Here is a 23,165-nt window from a genome sequence, read left to right as displayed (position 1 = left end):
TCTATCTGGGCGACCGCAACGTTGTACGGGCTCCCCATGCTATGTGATGCCGTGAGCGAGGGGAATCTTTGTAGCTTACGGATCCATACCCTTCCATTCTTCGTTCCCGTTGGATTTGGCTCCGTGCCACCGCCTCCCTCTTCCTTCTCGGGGAATTGCCTCTTAGCCCATCCAGTCGCAGCACGTGAAAGGCAGCACGTGAAAGGCAGCACAGCCCGGACGCCAGTCTTCCCCATTTGACGGCTTCTGTCCCCTTGTTGACTCTGTCTCCTCCTTTTCCCCGCGCTATCAAAGAGGTTCGATCATCCCTTCGCCCCCCAGATTCGGGGGTGGCGAGGATGGGGGTATTTTAGGAGCAGATGGATGCCTGCTGAGGATCCAGGTAGGCCAATAGCTTTGTCGAGATGCGCTATTGCCCTTCTATTTGTCGCGGGGCGTTGACCAATGCTGCGCTTGAAGAATGCTGATTGGCTGGAAATGAAGAACCACGTGAGCGCTGACTCTATGGATTTCTGGCGTATCAGAGGCGCTACATGGCCCGCCTGGTTGATAAGCTGGACCGAGAGAGACGACGCTCAACAACAGAAGGAGAATATCTGAGCATAGTGACTGCAAACGGCCGCGCTATGCGATTAAAAAAGAGAATAGACGCTCTCCGTGAGTCATCTGCTATTGCGAGGCCTTTCAGCCCAATATGACGAAGCACAAAGCCGATTCGGTTCTTTAATCTACACGCCCTGTGTGATGGCCCGTGTGAAATGGATGTGATCGGGTTGTCAGCGGCGGCAAAGCGTCTTTCATCCTGCCAAGGGTCTTTTTCTTCAGTCCAAGCTTCACCCCCCAGGTGTCGTGATCTGGAGTTGATGCCGTCGGCGGCCCGTGCTGGGCTGCGCATGGACAATGTTTCTGTGACCCGTGGGGAGGGGAATCCTCCTTCAGACGGATATGAGACGGGGCGGGAAGTGTTTTTGAACCATTTGTGAGACGGCGATTCCCATCACCTGGGGCGTGTTGGGGGTTCATTACGATTGATGCTGCAGATGTGATGCGCGCCATGGATGACAGCGTCGGTGTATAGATTGGGTGAAGGATCGTGCTGTGTGATATCTGATATCGGGGACGACGGTTGTCGCCAGAGTGCTGTGATGGCTAGTTGGTCTCTTTTGGCGTGAGCGTGATTGGTGTAGATGATATGATGAAGACGGTTTTGCTCTATAAATGAGGTGGGGCCAGCGATTTTGTACTCGCTAATAGGCTTTTTTCCCTTTGCTTCCTGGCGTCTATTGGGAGTGAATGTGTATCACCACCTAACAAGAGGTGTCTCCATGAAAGATGCCCAAGTGACTGTGAGCTATTGTAAGTAGAGAGATCAATTTCATCGAACACAAGACGAATCTTTATTGATGCCCAATCTGATCCGTAATTTCCACTGCCGTTTCGCCTGCCGTTCATTTTACACGTATTTAAACTGGCGGCCTCAAAATATAAATATTTCCTTCTTCTGCAAATGAAAAGCGGTTAAGACAAATCACAGGCTAAAAGGGAACAGGCAACGGATAGTAAAAACAGGTACACCCCCTAAACGACTCTTCTCGGGATGATCAAGTAGCTTACAGGCCCAAGGGGACATCTTCTCCACGTTTCTACAGGTGACTCTCCATTAGCCATACGAGAATCGTGTTCACAAGCTTTAACGAGCCCAGCAACGAGATTATATGTCTGATTGCGAAATCAATTAGTCAATGTCGGTCTTGGTTTACCCAGCTTCTCTGGCTAGAGTCAGACGCTCTTGACAAGCTGGTTATGATAGGTATACATCAATTCGCCAAGTGGCTCCGTCACATCAGGTGTGCCCCCTCCTCCTTTACAACGCAATAGCGAGAGTTCACAATGGGATAAGGAGATGATGAGATGTGATGATGAGATGGCAACAGCCTCTTCTGCTGTTGCAGAGATGGAGGTAGAAGCGAATTACATATGGTTAAGATTGTGAGAGAGTGAAGATAGCAGCTCCATATGAGGAACATTCTGTCGGTAACTCGTCTTACCAAGATTTCTGCAGACCATATCTATCTAGGCATGTCTGTGACTGACATATTCGCGTTACCGACTTTCACGAGACTGAGCACCTTCTTCTGTTGCCTAGATGTGTCTAGGTAGAAGCGAGTTGGTCAAAGCTTGTGAGTGAGTGATAGAAGCTTGATGTCAAAGATACACTCTGCCAGTAACTCGTTACAAAAGCTTCCGTAGACTACTTCTATTGAGGAATGTCTGTGACTAGCACATTAGCCAACTGGTCACGGGTACGAGGCGGTAGGCATCAAGAAGAGATGGGGAGAGTTCAATAGCAGTGTCTCCCGGCATCGGTCATGAGCATGACATTGGAATCTCACAGCCACCACGGGAATGATCATCCGAGTTTGATCAAACATTGATGGAAATTCTCGTTTGCTGTGTTGTGCATCCCCAAATATGCCAACATGCCATTATCTATGGTGTCAAGGGTTCTATAATCAGCATGTCATTGTCATTCCCTGGACAGATGCTGAGTTCTAATCCAACTGGACCATTGATGAACAAAAACAAGGCTCAAAATTGATGCCATGCGTCTGTGTGCCGTGGTTTAACACTTCTCGCGAAGCAGACGCCGAAAACCGAACTAATACAACGAACCGATTGCAGGAGTTGTTTCTTCTCCATTGACAGAGACCGATGTCCCGAGGAGGCGAATGATCTATTTTGTGAGCCCACAGCAAAGTAGCAATGCGTGCGTACGAACTATCTACATCTTTGTGGAGTCGTCTCTCAAGAGGTATTACCTACTCATTGTCAATTGATCTATTGCAGGTATTGAGACATTATTGAGGACACTATGCTAGGTAGAAGGATCTCAGTGTAGAAGTTGGGACGGGATTACAGCTTGAGGGACATGAACGTGTCTGCACTAGTAGAATAGCTAGGGAATACGTGAACAATGCTATAACAAGCGGCAGGAACCGATCATCTGTTGCAGTGAGAACTTCTCTAGTGGTCGACTTGCAGGATAAGGAGAACACATGTTTGTCCTACCTCATAACCCAAGCGAGACCGGAAATGCCAGCAGCCGGATCGTTCAGGAACCATCGCTACACAAGGCATATAACCCTGGAGAGGGTGGCTCGAACTTCTACTCTTGACTTGATTCCTTCGTTCCCTGACCTCGTTTACTTCACCGTCCCTCGATACTCTCCGCTCTGGCGTGACACAAACGATAAAGGCTGTCCCCAGCCTCCATCTGTACCCTTGTTCAAGAACGCTGAGAGCCGTTTCGAGAACTGCAGACTATTCCTGACATTGCAAATCGACGTTCTAGTGGCATTGACCGGAAAAGGAGAGTGATTCTTAGCCCATTAGAGGTCGTTCTCGCAACTCACCGTCATCTGTGAGATTCTTGTTCAGAAGCCTTGACTTCTTGTCTTGCCTCGGGGCAACAAACGTGGCGGAGGTATTTGATGCTTGACGGAATTATGAATGCATCCAGCGAGGGGTGTGTGTTGGGTTTGATAGTTTGAGCCACCGAGCATGACAAAGAGGACTCCAGGGGGTAAAGAGAAAGCCAAGCCAAAACACTGCGTCACAAGGTCACAGTTCGACAGGGTGCGGGAAGAAAAAAAGCGAGGCTAAAGCCATATATCCAAGGAAAAATGTTGCCGTTGGGCCTCAAGACTTCCAAATCGAGCGAAGCCATTGTTGGTCGCCCAAGAAACCAGCATGGTCGGCGCCTACGTCTCGCGCATGCCATCATTGATTGCTCCGCTGCTGGATATAGCAATGGCTTGCGCTTCTTAGCAGCATTGTGACTCGAAAGGCCCTTCTCTCGAATCCTTCGTGTGCCTTGTAGGGGCTTCGGAAGAGGTGGGTACGATGCTACAGTGGCAGCTCAGTCTACGGGCAGCGTTTGACTCGGAGGGATAGACTTGCGTGTGTGAGAGAGAAAAGGAGCTCCGGGGATGAGAGACAGCCGATAGGACCGCGGCTTGAACAGAGCTCCAAGACATTTCAAAGCATGTCGCACGTGTGCCCTGAGCAATTCCTCACTGTGTACGGACGCACAGAGCAAGGGACGAGCGGACGAGCTTTGTATCAATGGGGACGCCATTTCGCCAAGGGAGCTGCCGTGGTGGATGGCCATCAATAGTCGTGGCCGCACCGGGGGTTGGTTCTTTTGCCATTTTTGCAAGTGACTTTTGGTGATTGTTGATGCCTAGACACGAAGCAGTCTGGCGAGATGTGATTGCCGGAGGCATTGAAGCTTGAGGGATGGTGATAGTTAGCGTGGCGATGTGAAAGGACTTGGAGCATTGAGGCTAGTGGGAGATGGAGATGAGATGAAATTGGGTAAGCCGGAGACAGAGGGATTGATCTGGGGTTGTGGTAGGATGAAGAGTGTCTCGAATATCGTGTGATGCTGCAGTGACGGGGGGGGAAGTTCATGCCACGAGCTCCGAGGCTGCTGCGTGTTTGTGCTTGTATCTGTGGTAGTCCATCACTTGTATTTGTGATGGTGCTTGTATGAAGCATCGAGGCATGGACTGAGACACGGCTACGTGTAGGCAAGGTACTCCACATGTACAAGGGACTGACTACAGTACGTTGGTGAGCACCAACCGCAATACATACTGACAAGATACAGAATCCATACATGGAGCATTCAGCACCGCTGCATTTCCCAGCAGTTCCATCCCCTGTCGGCGCAACTGACGCTGCAAAAGCCGTGACAAAGTCGAGCAAAGAGAGCTCGAGTGAGGCTTCGATCCCTGATCCCGGCCAGCAGCCTTAGCGGCCGGGCTTCAGCGATTGGACCCCTGCAGGCAGGCGTGATCGAGCCGCCGATTGGTCAGCCTGCGCCGCGCACCTGCATTTGGCGCGGCCAATCAGCAGGCGCGACACACCTCGGCGCTTCGACAGCGCCTGCCATTGAGTCTCTGGGCTCGGGCGCCCCACTCTGGACCGCACCCCCAAAATCCCCAGAAGCTCCAGCCATGAGTTTTTGGGCGCCACCTTCAATTTTTTGGTTGGGGGGGCTTGAGCTTGACTTGACCTGACTTGACTTGACACGACACGACAAACGAGGACGACGGAGTACATGCACACGAGGTACGGCTACGGTATGATTGTACATACATGAGCCGGCGGAGAGCCAGAGACTATGGTGGCAAAGCAGCTGAGCGGCTCGTCTCCTGGTGAGGCGAACAAACGAAGCGAACTGCAACTGACATCATGAAGCAATCAATGCCTGCGTATCCATTGGGTACACCCTGGCCGACAACATACGAGAGCATGCCCTCCGGAGCCCAACGACCGCCTGTCCTCTCGCGGCAGCCCCGTATCACAAGTATCACGGCGAACTGCAAGGTACCGTTTCAAAATCACCAAAATGCAGCATGCTCGCACAGAGGCCAGATCGCCAGCGTGGAACCACCCGATGCAACGGTGAAAGGCGCCGCAGGTCGGGGTAAAGGCCGTCTCGGCCGTCTACTCGCTCTCATATGAGGTGTCAGACGTCGCACGACGACTCGTGTGCAGCATATCGCGCTCCGTCCTTGCAAATGCGCTCTCTTGCGCAGACGGACGAGACATGGGATACGGAGTCAAAACGCTGTCGAATCCCAAGTCCTCTTTGCCTTCCAAAGAGTCAATGGCCTCTTAAAGGCTTTTTGATAGGTCCATCACCAGTGTCTGGCAAGGGGTCCACGGACGACCTGAGAGGCTAAGCAGGGGGGGGGGAACCGTCGACAGGGAATTCTGCTCCAGCGGCGGTACATGGCCCGCTAGCGCGTGTACATCACCTGTCTTCAATTCGCCCGTCTTGAGGATCTGAGCTCATGATTGCTTGCCAGTTCCAGTTGACCATGCTGCGAGGCGACCAGGAATCGCCATTGCCTCTCCGCTCTATTCGCCTCATCAATGCCTCGCTGGGGCCCACCGCGGCCGCACGCGCGTAGCAGACAGACGCAGAGCCTGACCCATGGCGGCTCGCTGGGACGAAACGGAGGGAGAGGGAGGGGGGAAGAAAAAGAGAAGGACAACAGGACGCCTGGACCTCGTTCGAAGCCACGACGATGGCAGCGTAGTAGCACGCTCTGCTCGGTACCCGCAGTCGGTAGCGAGAGAGAGATGCTGCCTCCCTACTACCGCTACCACGAAGCCGCACTTCGCCAAACCGTGATGCTGCAGATAGTCGAAACATGGGCGCCGTGCGACAACCTTGGGAAGCACACCGGCAGGTATCTGGTCGGCCTGCGCATGTACCTGCGCTGCTTTAACGCACATTGGCCGGTCCTTAGCTGCCGGACCGTATCCGCTCCATGCCAAAGGCGGCCGTTTAGCAGCTCTTGCACTCTAATTTTATATGGCAGCCAACCCCATCCCATCGACAGGCCTCAATCAGGCCGCATAGGCGCCATGCTCGCCTGGCTCCTCTCCATCGGACCCATCACACCCCAGCCTGCTCTTATTACCTACCTATCCAGCCCTCCTCTTCAACCTGTCCATGACCATCGAATACTGCTGGCAGCTTGTCTTTACCGTGCGTGAGTGGTGCAAGTCTCTCTGGGTACCATCTGTTTTAGCTTGTTTATACGTGTTTACAAGTACCAGGGAAGCCGTCTTGCACCGGGGCCCGTTACTACTACTACTACTACTACTACTACTACTACCTCTTCTACTCTCACTCTTTCATTCCTCATCCTTTGCTCTCTCTTTCTCTCATCACCCGAATCTATACAGTCTCACAGAGCTTGTCAAGGGCAATACACGAGAATAAAGACGGCCTGGACGAAACGGCGACAGAAGAAACGGAGCGGCTTGAACAGCTCTCTTTGTCCCCATCTGCGTGACCAACCAGCCCGCATCCCGCATCCCACATCCAGCCCAAAACCTCTCCTGCATCCGCCTGCATCACCCAATACGCCTGATCCTCCAAACAGGAGCATCCCCTAGGCGGTACGAACAAGCGCCGAGCTAATCAGATCAGCCCCTCCCCTAACGCTCTGCGGCACATCACAGAAACCGTTGTTCAAGCTTGTTCTTACATGCAAAACCGTGACGCTGCCCTCTTCCGTTAGGCTGCTCAGCCTTCTTCCCTTTTCAACCTCGTCTCGTTGCTGTAGCCTGCCACGACCAAGTTCCTGCATCTCTGGGAACCTCGTCGACGGCACATTACAGCTTATATCTCGTCCGGAAATCGACCCCCTTCGACGGTCCCTTCGTTCCCGATACCAACAGCCTCCACCATCCCCGTCGACGGCCCGAACGGAACCAGTCACCTGGTGGATTGCAGCGCTGAGCCTTGTGTCCGGGAGTGGGCAATAGCAGGGTTTCATGTCATGATCGATACCTGAAGAGCGCCGCAGCTTGCCGCCACCTTGTGGACTCATCCCTCGACAAAGCGTTCTCGGAAGAGGTCTGGCCTTGGCTTGGCGACAGGATTGTGACACCGACGCCGGTACTGTCTCACGAGCTTGGAGGGGCGGAACAGTGCCCTCTGAGCTGGCTGAGGAGGAGGCCGATCAGACCGGCCAATATAACCTTGGGCCCGACATATTCGGCCCATCGAAACACATCGAGAGCAAACCGCAGACATGTCTTCCACATCCCATATCCAGACCGTCTCCAATCGGTCCGGCAAGTCGTCGACCGCTCGGGGCCGCCCAGCGCCGCCCGAGTTCGCACAGATGCCGACCGCCGCGGACCTCAAATACTTCATCCCGTCTGCCGCCACGGCGTCCATCTTCCTCTATGCGCAGGGACCAACGATAGTCTGCTGCCATCACGATACGCTCACCATCGACCGGAGGTTCTCACGCCATGTCGACGATGTCCAGCTTCTTGCCGTGGACAACCAGAGCGACATGGGCGCCGGCCGGTTCGTCGTGAGCTATGATGCTGGCCAGACTGCCATTGTGTGGGATCTGATGACGGGCGATGAGATTTCGCGTTTCGTTTCGTACGAGACGCTCACAGTCGCCGCTTGGATGCGGAATGGAAACGTTGCTTTTGGTGAGCAGAACAAGAGATGCCACCCTAAGCTGCTTTCATACGATGGCTAACAGATCGGGCTTGCAGGCAACACACAAGGAAACATTATCATGTTTGAACCCACCACATCTGAGCATATTTCTGCGCGGACGATAGACCAGATTGCAGTGACAGCATTAGCCCCTTCGTCTGACTGCCGGACCTTTGCAATTGGGTAAGTTCGCTGTTCGACCTTGAATCGAGAAATCCGTCGCCATGTGCCACCGCGTACTGAATCCATCCACTATAGCTACCAGAACGGGTCTCTCTTGGTCGCAACTCTGCAGCCTCGATTCACCATCTTACACAACCTGACGACCTCGAGAGGGCCATCGCCCATTGTCACTCTGGCCTGGCATGCGTCGTCCTCGAGGCAGAAATCAGACATGCTGGCCGTACAGACGCACGACGGCGACCTGCGGGTCTGGAGTGTGGCCAAGTCGTACAGCGCCGAAGATCCCGCCAAGGTCGTCAGGGTGCTCCGCAGAAACGAGAACTTCCTGGCCGGGCCCAATTGGATGGGATGGTCCAAGAACGGCCGCATCATCCAGTACTCAGACTCGTATGTCCCCCCCCCTTGACCGGCCACAGCCTAAGCGCGCGGCATCCCGCTTCTTCTTGTTGGTTTTTTTTGTGCTGACCTCTTTGTGCAGGGAAACCTTTTCGTGGGACGTGAGAACCAAGCATGTCACAAAGGATTCCATCCCGACCCTTGAGCATGTTAAAGGCCTGGCCGTCTACGGCCCGGGGGCTAGTCTCTTTACCCTTGGGCCGAACAATACCGTGCAGCAGTTTGACCTCAACTCGCCAGCCATCATGGTTGCAAACGTGCAGCACCCCGCGGGCGTCCTTCCGCCATCTCCACCCACCTCTGAAGAGACAGGGGGCAGGTCGGTGCACTCTGCCACGACCATCCATACCTCGGAGTCCGAGTCAAGCTCTGTTCCCCTTGAGATGGGCATCTCGGAAAGCGATGACGACCACCTGTCCCCTTTCCAGCGGCTGGCAAAGCGCAACGCCCCTGAGGCCAGGAACGAGGTGTACGACACAGGCAGCGCGGCCTCGAGCCAGAGCGGCGCATCGTCCTTGTCAAAATCCTCGGCAAGTTCGCGTACGCCCGGCAGACAGGCAAGCTCGCTCAGGTCGCGGGGCATGACAGAGGGGACATATATCTCCGCTGGTTCGTCCTTGAAGACTTCGACGGTCGGTCGGCGCGAGGCGGATAACTACTCCATGGGATACACGCTGCCTAGCACCAGCGGTCCTTCATTGGCGTCGTCCCGGTCGAGGCATCGGCCCTCTCGTCTGAGACACGAAGTACCGAGGAGCCCTGACGAGGCCAACGTGCAGGACCTGTTCAAGTACACTCGCTCGCGGCTGAGCGACCTCCCATACAAGCATCCAATGCCGACACCCCGGTCTCATCCTACCAATGACGATTTGCGCCGACAGATGCTCAGCACCATCTTCGGGTGGAACAAGGAAGTAGAAGACCTCATTCGGGACGAGATGAGCCGCTATCCTGCCGGATCGGCAAACCGCATCCTGCTGGCCAAGTGGCTGGGCGACATTGACGCAGACATCATGGCCGCTGGCTCCCAGAACATGACTTCGCAAGACTGGATGCTGCTGGCGCTGAGCGGCATTGGCGGCCAGGCATCCCAGCACAAGCTCGGCCGAGTCTATGTCCAGCGCCTGTTGGAGAATGGCGATGTCCATGTCGCGGTGACGATTATGCTTGGCATGGGCGACTATAACGACGCCATTGAAGTATACATCTCGCACAAGCGGTATATGGAGGCTCTCATCCTCACCAGCTTGGCTTTCCCCAGCGTCTGGGAGCGTCAAGCTGCCATTGTGCGCAAATGGGGCGAGTGGGCGGTCAAGCATGGCCAGCAGCAACTGGCGATTCGTTGTTTTGCCTGCACCGACCAGGAATCCTCGGAGCCCTGGACTTCCCCGTCGGCTGCCCAGCTCAACTTCCAGAACATCACCCCGAGCATCCCCGAGGTGCTGAGCCCTCCACTGTCACCCCCGGGCATCCAGAGAGGCCCCCAGCGCAGCGTCGCCAAGGCATCGGCACTGAAGCTGATCACGTCGTTTGGAGACCCCAACCAAAAGGCCAAGTTCTACTCGCAGGACGGCGGCCAGACACCCATTGCGGCTGGAGTGACGCCGATTGCTGAGTCGGCCATCTCACCGGGAGGCGCCTATGATCCTGCGACTGCGTTCCTCCGGCCGTCGGGCAATAGCAGGTTCAACACGCCAACATCAGCCCGCCCCATCGGTCAGGGTTTCAGCCGTGGACGATTGCCCTCCATCGGAGAAGCCAACAAGCCCCTGGACAACATCGCAGGCATCGTGGACGCGCCCCAGAAACGGCCGAGCCATTCTCGCAAGTCGTCCGCCCCTCAAGATAACATGGCGACCGGGCTCGCAATGCAGCGCGCTGCTACGGCCAGCCCGATGATGATGAGGGACCAGTACCAGCGCGGCGTGCAAGGGTACGCAGGGGAGAGACCGCCGTCCCCCGATCATAACATCATGAGCAGGCTGCAAGAGGTCCATTCGGCACGGCGAAACGGCTCCCGGGACCGGATTCCCCCTCACCTAAACCTGCAGCTGCAGACCATGGTGCAGCAGCAGCCAACGATGGAGGCAATGTCTCCTGAGCAATCCGGCGCCTCATCCGCTCGCTTCCACTGGCCGTCTCGTCGCCGGGGTACTGGCCCTAGTGCCGCATCTGTGGCCGGCTCCATCACATCCGCCTCCAGCGCTGGCCGGAGTCACAAATCGAATACTCGACAGAGGGATGATTATATCCACAGCCTGGAGGCCGCTCAGCATTATCCCAGGAGAGCCGGAAGTAGGACGGGAAGCAAGGAACGGACCCGGGACGCGTCCACCGGCCGCCATACCAGCCGGGAGCGACGAACCAAGTCGCGCGACCCTTCGGAAGAGCGCGGCAGAGCTTCAGCCAGATCATGGACAAGGCCGAAAAGATCGCCCACATCCCCGGTCCCAATGTCCCCCGAGGACTTGGCCATCCTCAGCAACCGGACGTTTGACAACTCCGTCGAGCCCCTGACGATACGAAAGGCAAGCGTGGCGAAAGGCAAGGCCAGCGGGCGGACGTCCAGCCGTGGAAGGGGCGGGTCAGTACCGCGGTCACCACCGTCTCCGGTGCCACTGTCGGCGACGGCCTTGCATTATCAGGGATCGGAGGACGAGGAGGACTTTAGAGCAGCTATGCGGGCGCAGGAGGAGTTCAGGACCAAGCACAGCCGGAGTGTTGGCCACAACGTCAGTTCTCCCGCCGTAAGCCGGCGTGAGCATGCGGAGAGCCGACGAAAAGAAGCGACCGAAACTCGAGAGGCTGCACCGGTGGTACACGCACGAGCCGCATCCACCGAGCACGCCGGCGATCTGAAGAAGATGAAGGACGAGAGACAGCGGAAGAAGGAACAGGCTGCGCGAGAGCTAGAAGAGCGTAGGAAGTCTCTGGCGAAGCGACAGCTGGGTCCCCAAATCCCCCACCCAAGCCAGATATCTCCCGGGAGACCGCCGATTCTGGTCGAAGCCGAGGACGAGAAGCTGCCGGATGATCTACCGCCTCGCTCTGCCACGGAGCCCCCGAGGACGGCAGAGCCGCCGAGAAGCATGTATGCTCAGAACAGGCCGCAGATTGGCCTGCCTGCTACTCCCAAGGCGATGAGGCTCATTATCCGGTCGGACGAGAACCAGTATGAGGATCTCCCTGCTCCGCCGGTGCCGGCGACGTTTTCCCAGAAGTATTCACCGCAGAACTCACCTCAATACTCCCCGAAATACACCTTGGGCAGCAATGTGTTTGGAGAGGAACAAAAGCAGCAACAGCAGCAGCAACAACCGCCGCCGCCGCCGCCACCGCCACCGCAGCAGCAGCAGCAGCAGCAGCAGTTCCAGCAAAAGGAGGAGGAGCCGCCGTTGACACTGCTGCCATCGACTGTGTATCAGCTGCCGTCCACTGTGTATCAACCGCCGTCTCGCCCCATGATTCCGCGAAGCATGTCGGCACCGATCCCTGACGAGCCGCCTCACGCAACTCGGTACGGGAGAAAGGGGAGTACCAATGAGGGCAGAGGCCTTGACGATATTGTAGAGACGGAGTGGCGTCGGCAAGTGAACAACCTGGTGCCGCCTCCACCACCACCTCCCCCTTCGGCGCCCCTTACTTTCCTTAAAGAGCTGCAGCATCTAGCCGTGCCACCGCCTCCTCCGCCCGCACCGCTGCCACACGTGCGACGCCAGCCGCCTGTTGCTGGAACTCTGGCCTCGGGCATGATTGAGATTGTCATGGACGACGAGGCAGATGAGCCTACGACGGCAGCTCCCAACGACGGCGTGGTGCCGGTGCTGGCTCACCCCGAACCCCCTGCCAAGGGCCACAACCGCGGTCGCAGCCTCGGGGAGGGCAGCCTTTCCGGGCGTAGGACCAAGGCCACGGAGCGCCTCCGCTCGGGCAGCCGCAGCCGCAAGGGATCCATCGGCATCATGTCGCCCCAGCTCGAGATGTACGGCGGCGAGGGCAACCCCAACTCGCTGAGCCAGCTCAGGTCGCCCGTGGCGGGCATTCCTCCCCCTGTGCTGTATGACCGGGACGCCATTCGGTCGCCCATTGAGGGGCACGGCCGGAAGATATCGACGGGGTTGCACGAGAGCGGCATGTTTTAGGCTTGGGTTGACGACTTGATGTGTCGCACGAGCAGTCGTGGCCTATTTTGTATTCGCGCCGACTATTCTGCGTTGCCTGCATGCATTGCCTGCATACGATGCGTCTGTTGCCATGATTTTGCTTGCTTTCATTGGCTCTTCTTCTTGTCCCCAATAGTCTCCCCGATGAATGCTGTGTTTGTGGCATCTGGGAGCATGAGATCATGTTTTGAGGTTCTTTAGGGGACTTTCCTTTTCTGTTTGATAGTTGGCATAGCCCTTGACTTGTTTTCTCTTCAACCCGTCTTTTGATTCTGAAACCCCTTTTCCTTTCCACTTGAGAATGAAGGAGGCATCCTCCTTCTTGTCCAAGTGTGTTTTAGTGAGCATGTGCAAACCCGGTGCTGGGAAGTTTTCTCTTCATTTACTTTGGCAACTTTATATATGTCCAGGGGGGTGTTTTCATGGAATGACGGCCTGCAAATACCATGCGGGCCATGTATATCCTGGCTTGAAGATTCTTTCTCCGTCTTGGCCCTTTTCTTCTTTTGCATTCTTTTCTCTCTTCGACTTCTTATGATTGATGACGGGCACACTTTTTTTGGGCGGAGAAATAAAAGAAGCAAGTATGTGGAAGATGGCGACATCCCATGCGGCAAGAGGAGGGTGACAAAGAATATAGGTGCAACACGCAGATGCGACATGGGGGGATGATTGAAACAGAGTGGGAGAGTGCAAAAGAGAGTGAGAGATGAGAGACGAGAGATGCCGGGCAGGGTTAGCTACTATTTTATACAAGGCTGCCTCGCGGCACACTGGTTGGTCGAGGTAGCTAATGAGATTGTGTTTGTTAAGTCGTGTGTGTGTGTGTGTGTGTTAATGGTGGGTAGTGCTAGTACTCTGTGGTGGTGGTTGGTGATGGCTTCATTCGTGTGCTGGAATGTGGCGGAGGGCTCAGAGGGAGGGGTTCAACTGTCTGTTTTTCACCACATTGCTGTATTTTTGGCATCAATCTGTGCATCTCCATCGAAACTAGAATGAGTGCTCTGTTCACTTGTATTTTTTTCATTGCATATTATCATCAAAGAGACATTCCCAGAGAGGCAAAAAGCAAAAAAGAAAGGTGTTGGCATTCTCCGTCCCACCACCCCAACCCACGCCCTCCGCGATCGTAATCCAGCCCGCCACGCGACGGGGGAGAGTTCTCTGCAGAGTGAAGCCTCCCTGAAGCGTCATCTCCATTGCTTAGGGCCGCTAGAAAGATTCCGACAATCGTGAGCTACCTGCACGAGCGGGCGGCCACCGCGGCGTTCGGGCTGGGCGTCGAGCGGAGGGGATCTGACGGGGGTGGGATTGGGGAGTGGCGGGCCTTTGTGCGAGAGCCTTCACCGTTTGACCATTACAGCCGTTTGCTTGGGGTGAGAAAGCGGTTTATAAAGGGCTGGCAGAGGGGATGTGGGGGGTTTGGGGTTACAGCGGGTGGGAGTGCTGTAGGTGTGCGCTGTAGGTGTGCGCTGTAGGTGTGCTGTAGCTCATGCTTGTGCTTGAATAGCTTCAACCTTGGACAGCTACATATTACTACCATGGCATTGAGGGCAGCATCATCGCAGCATCTGCCGCCCAACTGATGCGCCGAGCTTCGTTCAGTTCAATTCTCAACTGCTGAGCACATTCCCAGCTCTGCATAGAATGGCCGGCGCATCTTGATCAAACATCTCCGTCCGCCTTCCCTCTTCCTCCTCCAGCAGCTTCCACGAACCCCGAGATATCAAGACGGACGGACGAGACGGCACACAAACGACGATACCATTCTTCCTGAACGAATCTCCTCCTCAATCATACAAAAAGCGGCCATCGTCACAGCAACATGCTCACCACGGCCCCCCGCCTGCGCATCCGCCGCCCCTCGCCCACAACCGCCGAGTTCACCGTCACCACGCTCCCGCCCCGGACGCTGCCCCTGCGCCTCCTCTGGCTGCTCCTCCTCGTCCTGCGCATCTCGCTCTCCCTCGTCGCGCTGCTCATCCTCTACGCGCGCTGGGTCCAAGAACGCAGCTCCTTTGGCGGCGCAACCGCACAGCTGCCGTCGTCGTCGTCTTCACCACCACCGCCGCCGCTGCTCTCGCTGGACCGCCTCGTCTTCGCGCTCGACGCCTTCCAAAGCACACCGGCCGGGACGCTCCTCGCTCGCATAGCGGCATCCGTGTCCCTCCCCGTGCTTCTCCCCGTCGCGGCGGCGGTGTTTTACGCGCTGAGCTTGAGGGTGCACAAGGAGGAGAGCTTGTTGGTGCTGCGAGGGCTGGGCGTGCAGACGAGCGAGAGTCCCGCGACGTATCTTGCTGGCGCGGCGACGAGGTTTATCCCCACGGAAAAGATTCAGGATATCCTTGTGAACGAGGCGTTTCTGGGCTTCGAGGTGAGGTATTACCTCGTCGTGGTGGTGGAGGGGGAGGAGAATGTCGTGGTTGTGTTTCCGGGGCTGTTGCCGAGGAGGAAGATTGTTGAGACGGTGTGGAGGGGGGTGAGGGAGTGCTTGTATGAGGGGAGGGGGGAGGATCGGGTTGATAAGTCGGGGGGTTGACGAGGGAAAGATACAATAGAGGTGGTTACGTCTTGATGGGATATACCAGCCGTGTTCAGTGCATAGAGAATTCATAGAGGGAGAACGGCATCATGGTGCGAGGCACCGCGAGATGTATGCGTTTAGCAGATCTATATGCCCCAGAAGTCCTTTAATTTTCCTTGTCCAATCAATCAAAGAAGCGTTCATTCATCCGCCATGGTGGTATCCTCCTCAGCCTTGACACTCCTAAACCCCTTCTTCGCCCTCATATCCTCCGCATCCGCATACCCCTTCCTCTTGGCATACTTGTCGTTCTGCTCGTCCGCGCTCTCCAGCAACTTCATGTTCATGACGCCAGGATACTTGCCGCTCAGCCTCCCCCCATTGCCGCCCTCAAACACCTTTACGCTCGCCGCAGCGGCAGTCGTCGCCGCCGAACCGGCGGTGCTGTTGTTGCCTTGCTTCGAGACGTGCTGCAGCAGCTGGCCAGCGAGCACCTCGTCCATCTTCTTCTCGCGCCACATCTGCCACGCGTCGTCCATGATGCCAAACTGGCCGAACCGCCCGCTCGGCCCGTCATCCCCGACGTACACCCACCGCAGCGCATCGTCCGCGCGATGGGCCTCCGTCGACGCGCTCAGATCCGAAGGGAAGATGCAGTCCCAGAGCACCAGCGGCACCTCGTCCGCCATGACGTAGTTTGGCCGCCGCGGGTTCTTGTCCACGTCCAGCAGCTCGCTCACCACCGACGGCTTCTCCAGCCCCTGGCCCACGAGGAACAGCACGGCAACCATGTGCCGGATCTGATGCCACAGGAAGGCGGACCCGCGGACGTGGAAGTAGTACACCTTGGGATACACCCCTTTTCTCTCGGATGACGACGACGACGAGTCCAACGCCTCCAGGTCCTCGGGAGCAAAGCCCGCCGCGCGGAGGTACGGCAGCGCCGACGCCGCGTCCTCGACCTCGACAATGTCCGACTCGAACATGCGCCGCTTGAAGTTGGTGATTTGCTTCGCCGGGTCGACCTTGCACAGGTTGCGGAAGTCGTGCTCGCCCTCGTACCGCTTCGCCGCGTCGCGCATGGCGTCAATGTCCAGCCAGCCGGGCTTCACCATCCTGCCGCTGCCCCCGTCCTTGCGCTGGTGGTCCACTGCACTGCCGTCGATGTGAGACGGCGAAGGGGCAAAGGCCGGCTGCGTGAAAAAGTACCGGTACTGCCGCTCCCGGCACGAGAACCGGGCGGAGAAGCCGGGCGGAGGCGACGGGCACCAGGCCAGGATCCGGATCTCCTTGGGGAGCAGCCGGTTGAGGACGTGCGGGTAGGGGATCTCGTCGCGGATGTCGTCAAACGGCCTGGGGGGCTCCGGCTGCTTCTTCGCCTTTGCCTTGCTCTTCTCTTGCGATTCGTCTTCTTGCTCTGCCGATGCTGACGCTGGCCCTGATTCCGTATTTGCCTCCTCGTCGCCCTCGGCCTGCTTCTTGGGCAGCGGCCTGTTGCTCCGCACCCTCAGCCCAATGACCTGCCCAAAGGCGCTCACGCCGCGGTCCGTCCGCCCGCACTTGGAATACTCGCAGCACTCAAAGTCGACGATGCGCTCGTCCTCGGGGAAGATGAGGCACGCCTTGGTCAGGGCGTTCCACAGCTCCTCCTCGATGGACGGCTGGTTGCCCATGGCCTGGAACTCGAAGCCGCCAAAGTTCTTGCCCAGGTACGCCAGCTTCAGGGCGATGTAGCGCGTGGCGTATCTCGAGGGGTCCATCTTCTTCTTGTTCTTGGATTTGGGCTTCTTGACTGGCTGAGCGGCCTCGTCTCCGTCCCCGTCGTGTTTCTGCTCCTTTTCATTTTCATGTTTTCTCTGTGCCGGCTGCTGTTGCTGTTCATCTGCCGTTGAGACGGGCTCGTGAGATGATGAAGACGCCTTGAGCTGCTTCTCCAGCTCCTTGACCCGCTGGATGAGCCCGGCCTTGGTCCAGTTGTTGTACTTGCCCTGGTCCGACATCTTGAGCCTTCTCTCGCGAACAAGCTGCAGGTTGTTGACGGTGGACAGGCGGCAATGCGAGTAAAGTCCTTCTATCGCCCTGCTCGGCCGGCTGGTGATGGCTCTCCCACAGATGTTGCGGCCGAGATTCCCCTGGTGGAAAGGTCGCATGTAATGAAAGTGCTCAGATTCCTATGTCATTTTTGTCTCTCTCATAGATTTTCCTTCTTCCCTTCCGTTGCTTGGAGGCTGATTCTGTCTTTTGCTCCTTTTCGATTTGAATGACTGGGTTTTCAAGGAAGTCTGAAAGAGGCGTGGCTTGACGGTCTGCCAACTGTGGCTGGTGGTCATTAGCGCCACCCACACCAAAGTACCAAGGTATCTCGACCCAACCGCATCTCATCTCTCTTCCTCTCAGTTCTCTCTCCGCCCTCATCCACGAGACGTCTCTTGGGAAGAATGGAGGATGAAGTCGTCAAGCTACTTCTCGTAGGAGACGAAAAATGCGGCAAAACCTACTTTCTCTCGTCCGTAGCGACCGCCTTTACCTTGTTTAGCGCTGCTATGCTGATTCCACAAGCAGGAGAGTGAGGGCCGGCGAACACATCAACCCAATCCCGCTCCTCCGTGACATTGACCAGCCGTACATCTTCTCGGTCAATGTGTCTTCCAAGAGGTACAGGTTCGAGTTCTACGACACTTCCAGCCCCGAAAACTGGCGGCTGCTGGATCCGGACGTCATTATCATATGCTACGACATCAGCCAGAGACTGAGTCTCATCAACATGAAGAGATATGTCAGTGTTACAGTTCAACATTGTTTCTTTTGTTTAACCCTGTCATAAAAAATACCCCATTTATCCGTATTCCGCAAGCATTTCTATATACAAGCCATAATAATGCCCAGCAGTGGATCAACGAGGTCAAACAGTCGTTTCCCCGCATAGACTCCTTACCGGTGGTCGTCATGGGGCTCAAGAGGGACCTGCGGTCCGAGAACGATCCAAACGGCATCATATACCCCCAAGACGCCTATCGGATGGCCCAAGAGATGAGAGCGGATCGCTACGTCGAGTGCTCGGCGGTGACGGGCGAGCTGGTGGGGCCGGCGTTTGAAGATATCTGCAAGACGGCTGTCAAGACGACGACGGACAAGGGCGGACAGAGCGAGGGCGGTTGTGCAATCATGTGAGCCGTTTTGTTACATATAGTAGCCGCTTGCCAGTGGGATCCTTTGGATATGAGGTAGATGGGTAGATGGAGCCTTGCAAGCGTCTTTTGTTGGCTCGTTCATCCAAAATGAAAAAAACGGAGTCGTAGTGGCCGTGATCCATCAAGGCCCGTCATGAAGCATTCGCCTCGGTGGCATCGCCCGTGTCGTTTGCGTTTCCTTGCGCCGCATCAAACTGGCCCAAGACCTCCGAGATGATGGCCACCATCTCCTCCTGCTGCTCATCGCTGAAGCGCTCGGCCATCTCCTCAATGACCGTGTTGAGGGCCGCCACCGACGCCGGCCGCAGGTTGAGAATCATGACGACCTCGCCCTTGGAGAGCTCGTACGGGCTCAGGCGCTCCAGCAGCCGAGAGATGCAGTCGGGGGCGTATGTGCTGGGCTTTTGACTCAGGGGGTTGGGATATGACTGAAGATATTGGATGAGCTGGAAGAAGGAATGTGTCAGTGGGTGACTTGATGGAGGGAGATTTTCATCTCGGGATGATGCTTGACGAACTTCTCTGACCACGGTCTCGAGATTGGGAGGGCCGCGGCGTTTTCTCTGCTTATATCGCTCCTTTTGCTGGGTCAGATGCTGCAGCACTTCATAATTAGTGAGCACCGCAGCCTGAGCCTCGATGACCTTCATGGTGGCGGCGAAGGCTTTGTTCCTCCCAAATTGTCAGATATCAGAAGTAAGTAGGTGAAGACCGTCAAGATCAACGAGTCGATGCCCAGATCGTATGAGCCTTTAGACACAATCGCCCGTCTTGTCTCTCCTCTCTCCTCGTCTTGAACTGCGCCAGAGCATCAAAACCGCTGCTCTAAGAAAAGATTCGAGGACGCGAGCATTTTCTCTGCCAAACGGCGGTCCAATCAGAGCAGCGTCAATTGCCCCTCACTGATTCGTCTCAGCAGACCGCTAAGGAAAAAAAAATTCCAAGTTGCTCTGCAGGGTACAGTGCGCAGGTTTGGATCCGCACTCACGCAGCGCTGAAACAGTTGATGCAGCCAATCTTTGAATAGGTCAAAAATCACATGCAGGCAGCCGAATGGGTGGCGATGAGACGGAATGTGGTGCGTCATCATTTGCTCGAAGATCAACGGTATTACTCTGGTAGGAGATCCTTTAGATACCTTGATGGACTTGTCCCGCGAAGGGAAAGAGTAAAGAGACGCCGTTTGCTTGTACGTGAGCGCTGACGCAAATGCTGCCGAACATTGTGCCAACACAACCAGCTGCAATACACAGCAAACAACCGGGACTTGAACAGATTCTGGTGCGAAATACCTTGATAGCGTATAGATGTGCACCAGCCGCGTTGATGCTAACCAAACAGGTACAGGAATTGAAATGGCAAATCGCACAGATGCTTCCTGTCAATGGCGGTGACAGTCCTGCCTAGTAGTAGGTAAGCTAAAGGTACTCATCCAAGCCACCGCTGGTTTGTTTGCTGAAAGTCATCCGTTCCGCTCTGTAGGAGGCACCAGCCTTTGAATCATGTACCTCGACGTCTTCGAAGCTGAGCGGTCGCAGCAATGGCGCAATTTCCAGACAGGTGCATGTCTTGACTCTCATCGGACAATCAGCGGAAGCCTGAGTCGCGGTAGGGTTTGTGCCAGTAGTCGTTGTCATGCTGATAGCATTGTAGTGTCCGGAAAGATCAAGATAATCCCCCGAGAAAGCACTTCTCCCACATTACAGAACATCCAAGATCATTACAACTTCAATCGCAATCTTCCAGCCAACATCGTCTGGTCAAACGCCTTAAGCCGTGCCTGCGCATCACTCCAGGGGCGCACAGTGCCGCCACAGTGTCGTCCCCCGCCCAGCGCCAAGTGGAGGGGCGGGCCAGCCTTAACAGCCAAACAGGGCGCCTCTCAGGCCTGCTGCGGCCCCCGTTAGCGGTCGAGTTACAGCGCATCCAGGCCTGTGCGAGGCTCCTGCATCCCGCTGAAGCGTGCGCGGGCCCCACTCATGCACGTTTCGGCACCCACGACGCACGCCGGGATGCGGGACCGGCCTCAGATTTTTTTTTTTTTTTTTTGCCCTCTTCTTCTTCTTTCTGCTGTTGGAGTTGCTAGCCGTCGAACCGGCTTTCCTGACTCAGAGCCTCTCTCTTCTCGTTCTTCTCTTTCTCCTCCTCCTCGTCTTCTCCCTTCATTCCCCCAATCTCCACTCTCTCCCGTCATACTCTCTTCACCATCATGCCGCTCTGAATCCCCTCCCCAGCCCATCTGCTGCTGCTTCGTGGCTCCGCCATCGCCGCCTTGCGTGCTCTACGCCGCCGCTCTCTGATTCCGTCAACGCCCGCCCTCTCCAGCTTCGGCCGCACTCGGCAACGGATCTCTGGACCACGGCTCTGCATCTGCGATTTGCTCTGCTCCACTCGACGGACAGCGGGTCTTGCCAGGGAAGAAAAAAACGAGCATTAGAGCATCGCTCAAGCCCTCACGCGACCCCTCCAAATCTCTCCAGCTGCTGCTGCTGCTGCTGCTGCTGCTTTGCGCACTCCTCAATTGGAGATTTTCCTTCTCTCACCAGCCAGCTCGAAAGGCTTTCCTTTCCTGATCGGTCTCGGCCCTGCCTGTCGCCGTCGCCATGGTTAGAAACATTGTCGTCCTGGGAGGCAACTCCCACCCGCAGATGACGGAAAACGTCTGCAACTTCCTCGGCATCCCGGCCTGCAACCGCATCCTGTCCAAGTTCTCGGGCGGCGAGAGCCGCTGCGAGATCAAGGACTCTGTCCGCGGCAAGGACGTCTACATCATCCAGTCCGGCTCCGGCCACGTCAACGACAACCTCATCGACCTCTGCATCATGATTTCGGCCTGCAAAATTGGCTCCGCCAAGCGGGTGACCGCCGTTGTGCCTCTCTTCCCCTACTCGAGACAGCCCGACTGGCCGTATAACAAGGCTGGCGCGCCCCTCTCAAAATCGTCAGAGTCTGCTAAGAAGGACTACACCTTTGAGAGCGTCCCTCCCACGCCGCGGCCTGGCGGTCCCAAAAGCGCCGGCCTCGCCAACGGCGTCAATGGCCTCACCGAAAAGCTCACAAAGAACCCGGGAGCTGAGGCCAATGGCGACGCGGCGCCGAAGCGATCAGACACCCTCTCCAGCGTCAGCTCCGCCTCCAACAACAACAACAACAACAACAACGGAGTCTACCCCGACCTCTCACAACGAAGCTTTACGACTCACGATTACGAAAACCAGACCAACATCAACGGCTTCAGGCCCAAGCCTGGCTATAAGCAATGGGTTGCCCAGGCCGGCACTCTTGTTGCCGACCTTCTTACTTGCGCTGGCGCCGACCACATCATCACCATGGACCTCCACGACCCTCAATACCAGGGCTTTTTCGACATCCCCGTCGACAACCTCTACGGCAAATTTCTCCTCCAAAACTACATCCAAACCCACATCCCCGACTTTCGAGAAGCCGTAATCGTCTCGCCCGATGCCGGCGGTGCAAAGCGAGCCACCGCCATTGCGGACAGTCTCAACATGGACTTTGCCCTCATCCACAAGGTAATATGACCCCTTAATCTTCTTGTTCGCGACTCATCATTTCCCCCCCAATAGGAACGTCGTCCCATCAAGTTTACGGATCACCGCAACGCCAGCATGATGCTGGTTGGTGACATTGCCAATCGCGTCTGTATCTTGGTCGACGATCTTGCCGACACCGCCAACACCATCACTCGCGCTGCCAAGCTGCTGAAGCGAGAGGGCGCCACCAAGGTGTATGCCCTCATTACCCACGGCGTCTTCAGTGGCGATTCAATCGCCCGCGTCAACGCCTCTGCCATCGACAAGGTCATTGTGACCAACTCGGTCCCGCAGGAGGAGCACCGCCGTCTCTGCCCAAAGTTGGAAGTGCTCGATATTTCGCCCGTGTTTGCTGAGGCCATCCGCCGCGTCCACCACGGCGAGTCCATCAGCGCGCTCTTCCAGTATGCCTAAGTTTGGGCTGGACAGAGAGTTGCTGGTGTCGGCTGAAGGATCAGCCGTACGCAACACGCGAATCGTCACTACACTGCTGATGAGGGAGCAAACGGAACGGGGTGGTTGATGGTTCTGAGGGTCGCTTGGTTGTGGTTATTTCATCTTTTTTTTCTTCCCATTCTCCCTCCCTTATCGACCTCCCTTCCTTCACCTGTATCGACGATACCCCTAGCTCTTTGAGAGGTCGATATCAAAAGACTATTGGACCATGAGGCTTGACTACCAACCGGAGTTTACCATGGGAGGTGCGGCCTTCTTTGTTGCTTGACCCCCAAAAAATGTCCAACTGTTCCTGCATATACTCGATCCGCCGCCCTGATCGGAAACCCCTCGGCATGTCTCAAGCAAGATGTCTGGAGAGACTCGTTGCGAGAAATGGGGGGCCATCTGCAAGATGAGTTCTTGTCTGATCCTGCTTTGCATGGGCGGCATGTTTAAGCGCGTAGCCCCTGTCCTCACGACTGTCTGCCTACTATGCTTTTTCTTCCATCTTTCTTTGTTTAAGCTCACGCATGGCATTGGCATGACTGTCATCAAAGGAGCAACTTGGCTGCGTTGCGTCCATTGGGGAACCCCAGAAAAAAACATTATCAGGGAAGTGGAATTTTCTTTCCTGTGCAGCTTTGGGGCAAAGAGGGAGCACATACT

The 23,165-nt window shown here is 56.1% G+C and overlaps 6 protein-coding genes across 6 annotated transcripts; 4 read left to right on the top strand and 2 right to left on the bottom strand.

The window, feature by feature from the left end:
* Positions 1 to 7,622: 7,622 nt before the first annotated feature.
* On the top strand, positions 7,623 to 12,771 carry CCMA1212_003408 (uncharacterized protein; the record flags this gene model as incomplete). The annotated part of the gene is made up of 4 exons (XM_073700758.1): positions 7,623 to 8,040; positions 8,107 to 8,233; positions 8,309 to 8,620; positions 8,712 to 12,771. 4 exons carry the CDS (start codon positions 7,623 to 7,625, stop codon positions 12,769 to 12,771), a joined length of 4,917 nt encoding a protein of 1,638 aa, XP_073560755.1.
* Positions 12,772 to 14,617: 1,846 nt separating this feature from the next.
* On the top strand, positions 14,618 to 15,331 carry CCMA1212_003407 (Phosphatidylinositol N-acetylglucosaminyltransferase subunit gpi15; the record flags this gene model as incomplete). The annotated part of the gene is made up of 1 exon (XM_073700757.1): positions 14,618 to 15,331. The coding sequence occupies one exon, from the start codon at positions 14,618 to 14,620 to the stop codon at positions 15,329 to 15,331; it is 714 nt and encodes a 237-aa protein (XP_073560414.1).
* Positions 15,332 to 15,516: 185 nt separating this feature from the next.
* CCMA1212_003406 (tRNA pseudouridine) lies at positions 15,517 to 17,316 on the bottom strand (the record flags this gene model as incomplete). Its single annotated transcript, XM_073700756.1, has 1 exon — positions 15,517 to 17,316. The coding sequence occupies one exon, from the start codon at positions 17,314 to 17,316 to the stop codon at positions 15,517 to 15,519; it is 1,800 nt and encodes a 599-aa protein (XP_073560585.1).
* Positions 17,317 to 17,754: 438 nt separating this feature from the next.
* On the top strand, positions 17,755 to 18,487 carry CCMA1212_003405 (Ras-like GTP-binding protein Rho1; the record flags this gene model as incomplete). Its single annotated transcript, XM_073700755.1, has 3 exons — positions 17,755 to 17,822; positions 17,879 to 18,092; positions 18,206 to 18,487. 3 exons carry the CDS (start codon positions 17,755 to 17,757, stop codon positions 18,485 to 18,487), a joined length of 564 nt encoding a protein of 187 aa, XP_073560412.1.
* A 151-nt stretch (positions 18,488 to 18,638) lies between these two features.
* On the bottom strand, positions 18,639 to 19,157 carry CCMA1212_003404 (DNA-directed RNA polymerase III subunit rpc9; the record flags this gene model as incomplete). Its single annotated transcript, XM_073700754.1, has 2 exons — positions 18,639 to 18,953; positions 19,026 to 19,157. The coding sequence occupies 2 exons, from the start codon at positions 19,155 to 19,157 to the stop codon at positions 18,639 to 18,641; spliced, it is 447 nt and encodes a 148-aa protein (XP_073560413.1).
* Positions 19,158 to 20,649: 1,492 nt separating this feature from the next.
* On the top strand, positions 20,650 to 22,475 carry CCMA1212_003403 (uncharacterized protein; the record flags this gene model as incomplete). The annotated part of the gene is made up of 3 exons (XM_073700753.1): positions 20,650 to 20,912; positions 21,119 to 22,040; positions 22,095 to 22,475. Coding segments are annotated over 3 exons (1,566 nt in total), but the record flags the coding sequence as incomplete, so codon positions are not given.
* Positions 22,476 to 23,165: the final 690 nt, after the last annotated feature.

The sequence above is a fragment of the Trichoderma ghanense genome (genome assembly GCF_004382785.1).
Source record: "Trichoderma ghanense strain CCMA-1212 chromosome Unknown scaffold_3, whole genome shotgun sequence".
NCBI classification, from domain to species: Eukaryota; Fungi; Ascomycota; class Sordariomycetes; order Hypocreales; family Hypocreaceae; genus Trichoderma; species Trichoderma ghanense.
The sequence above is the reverse complement of the archived record's forward strand: the minus strand, read 5'-3'. Positions and strand labels throughout refer to the sequence as shown.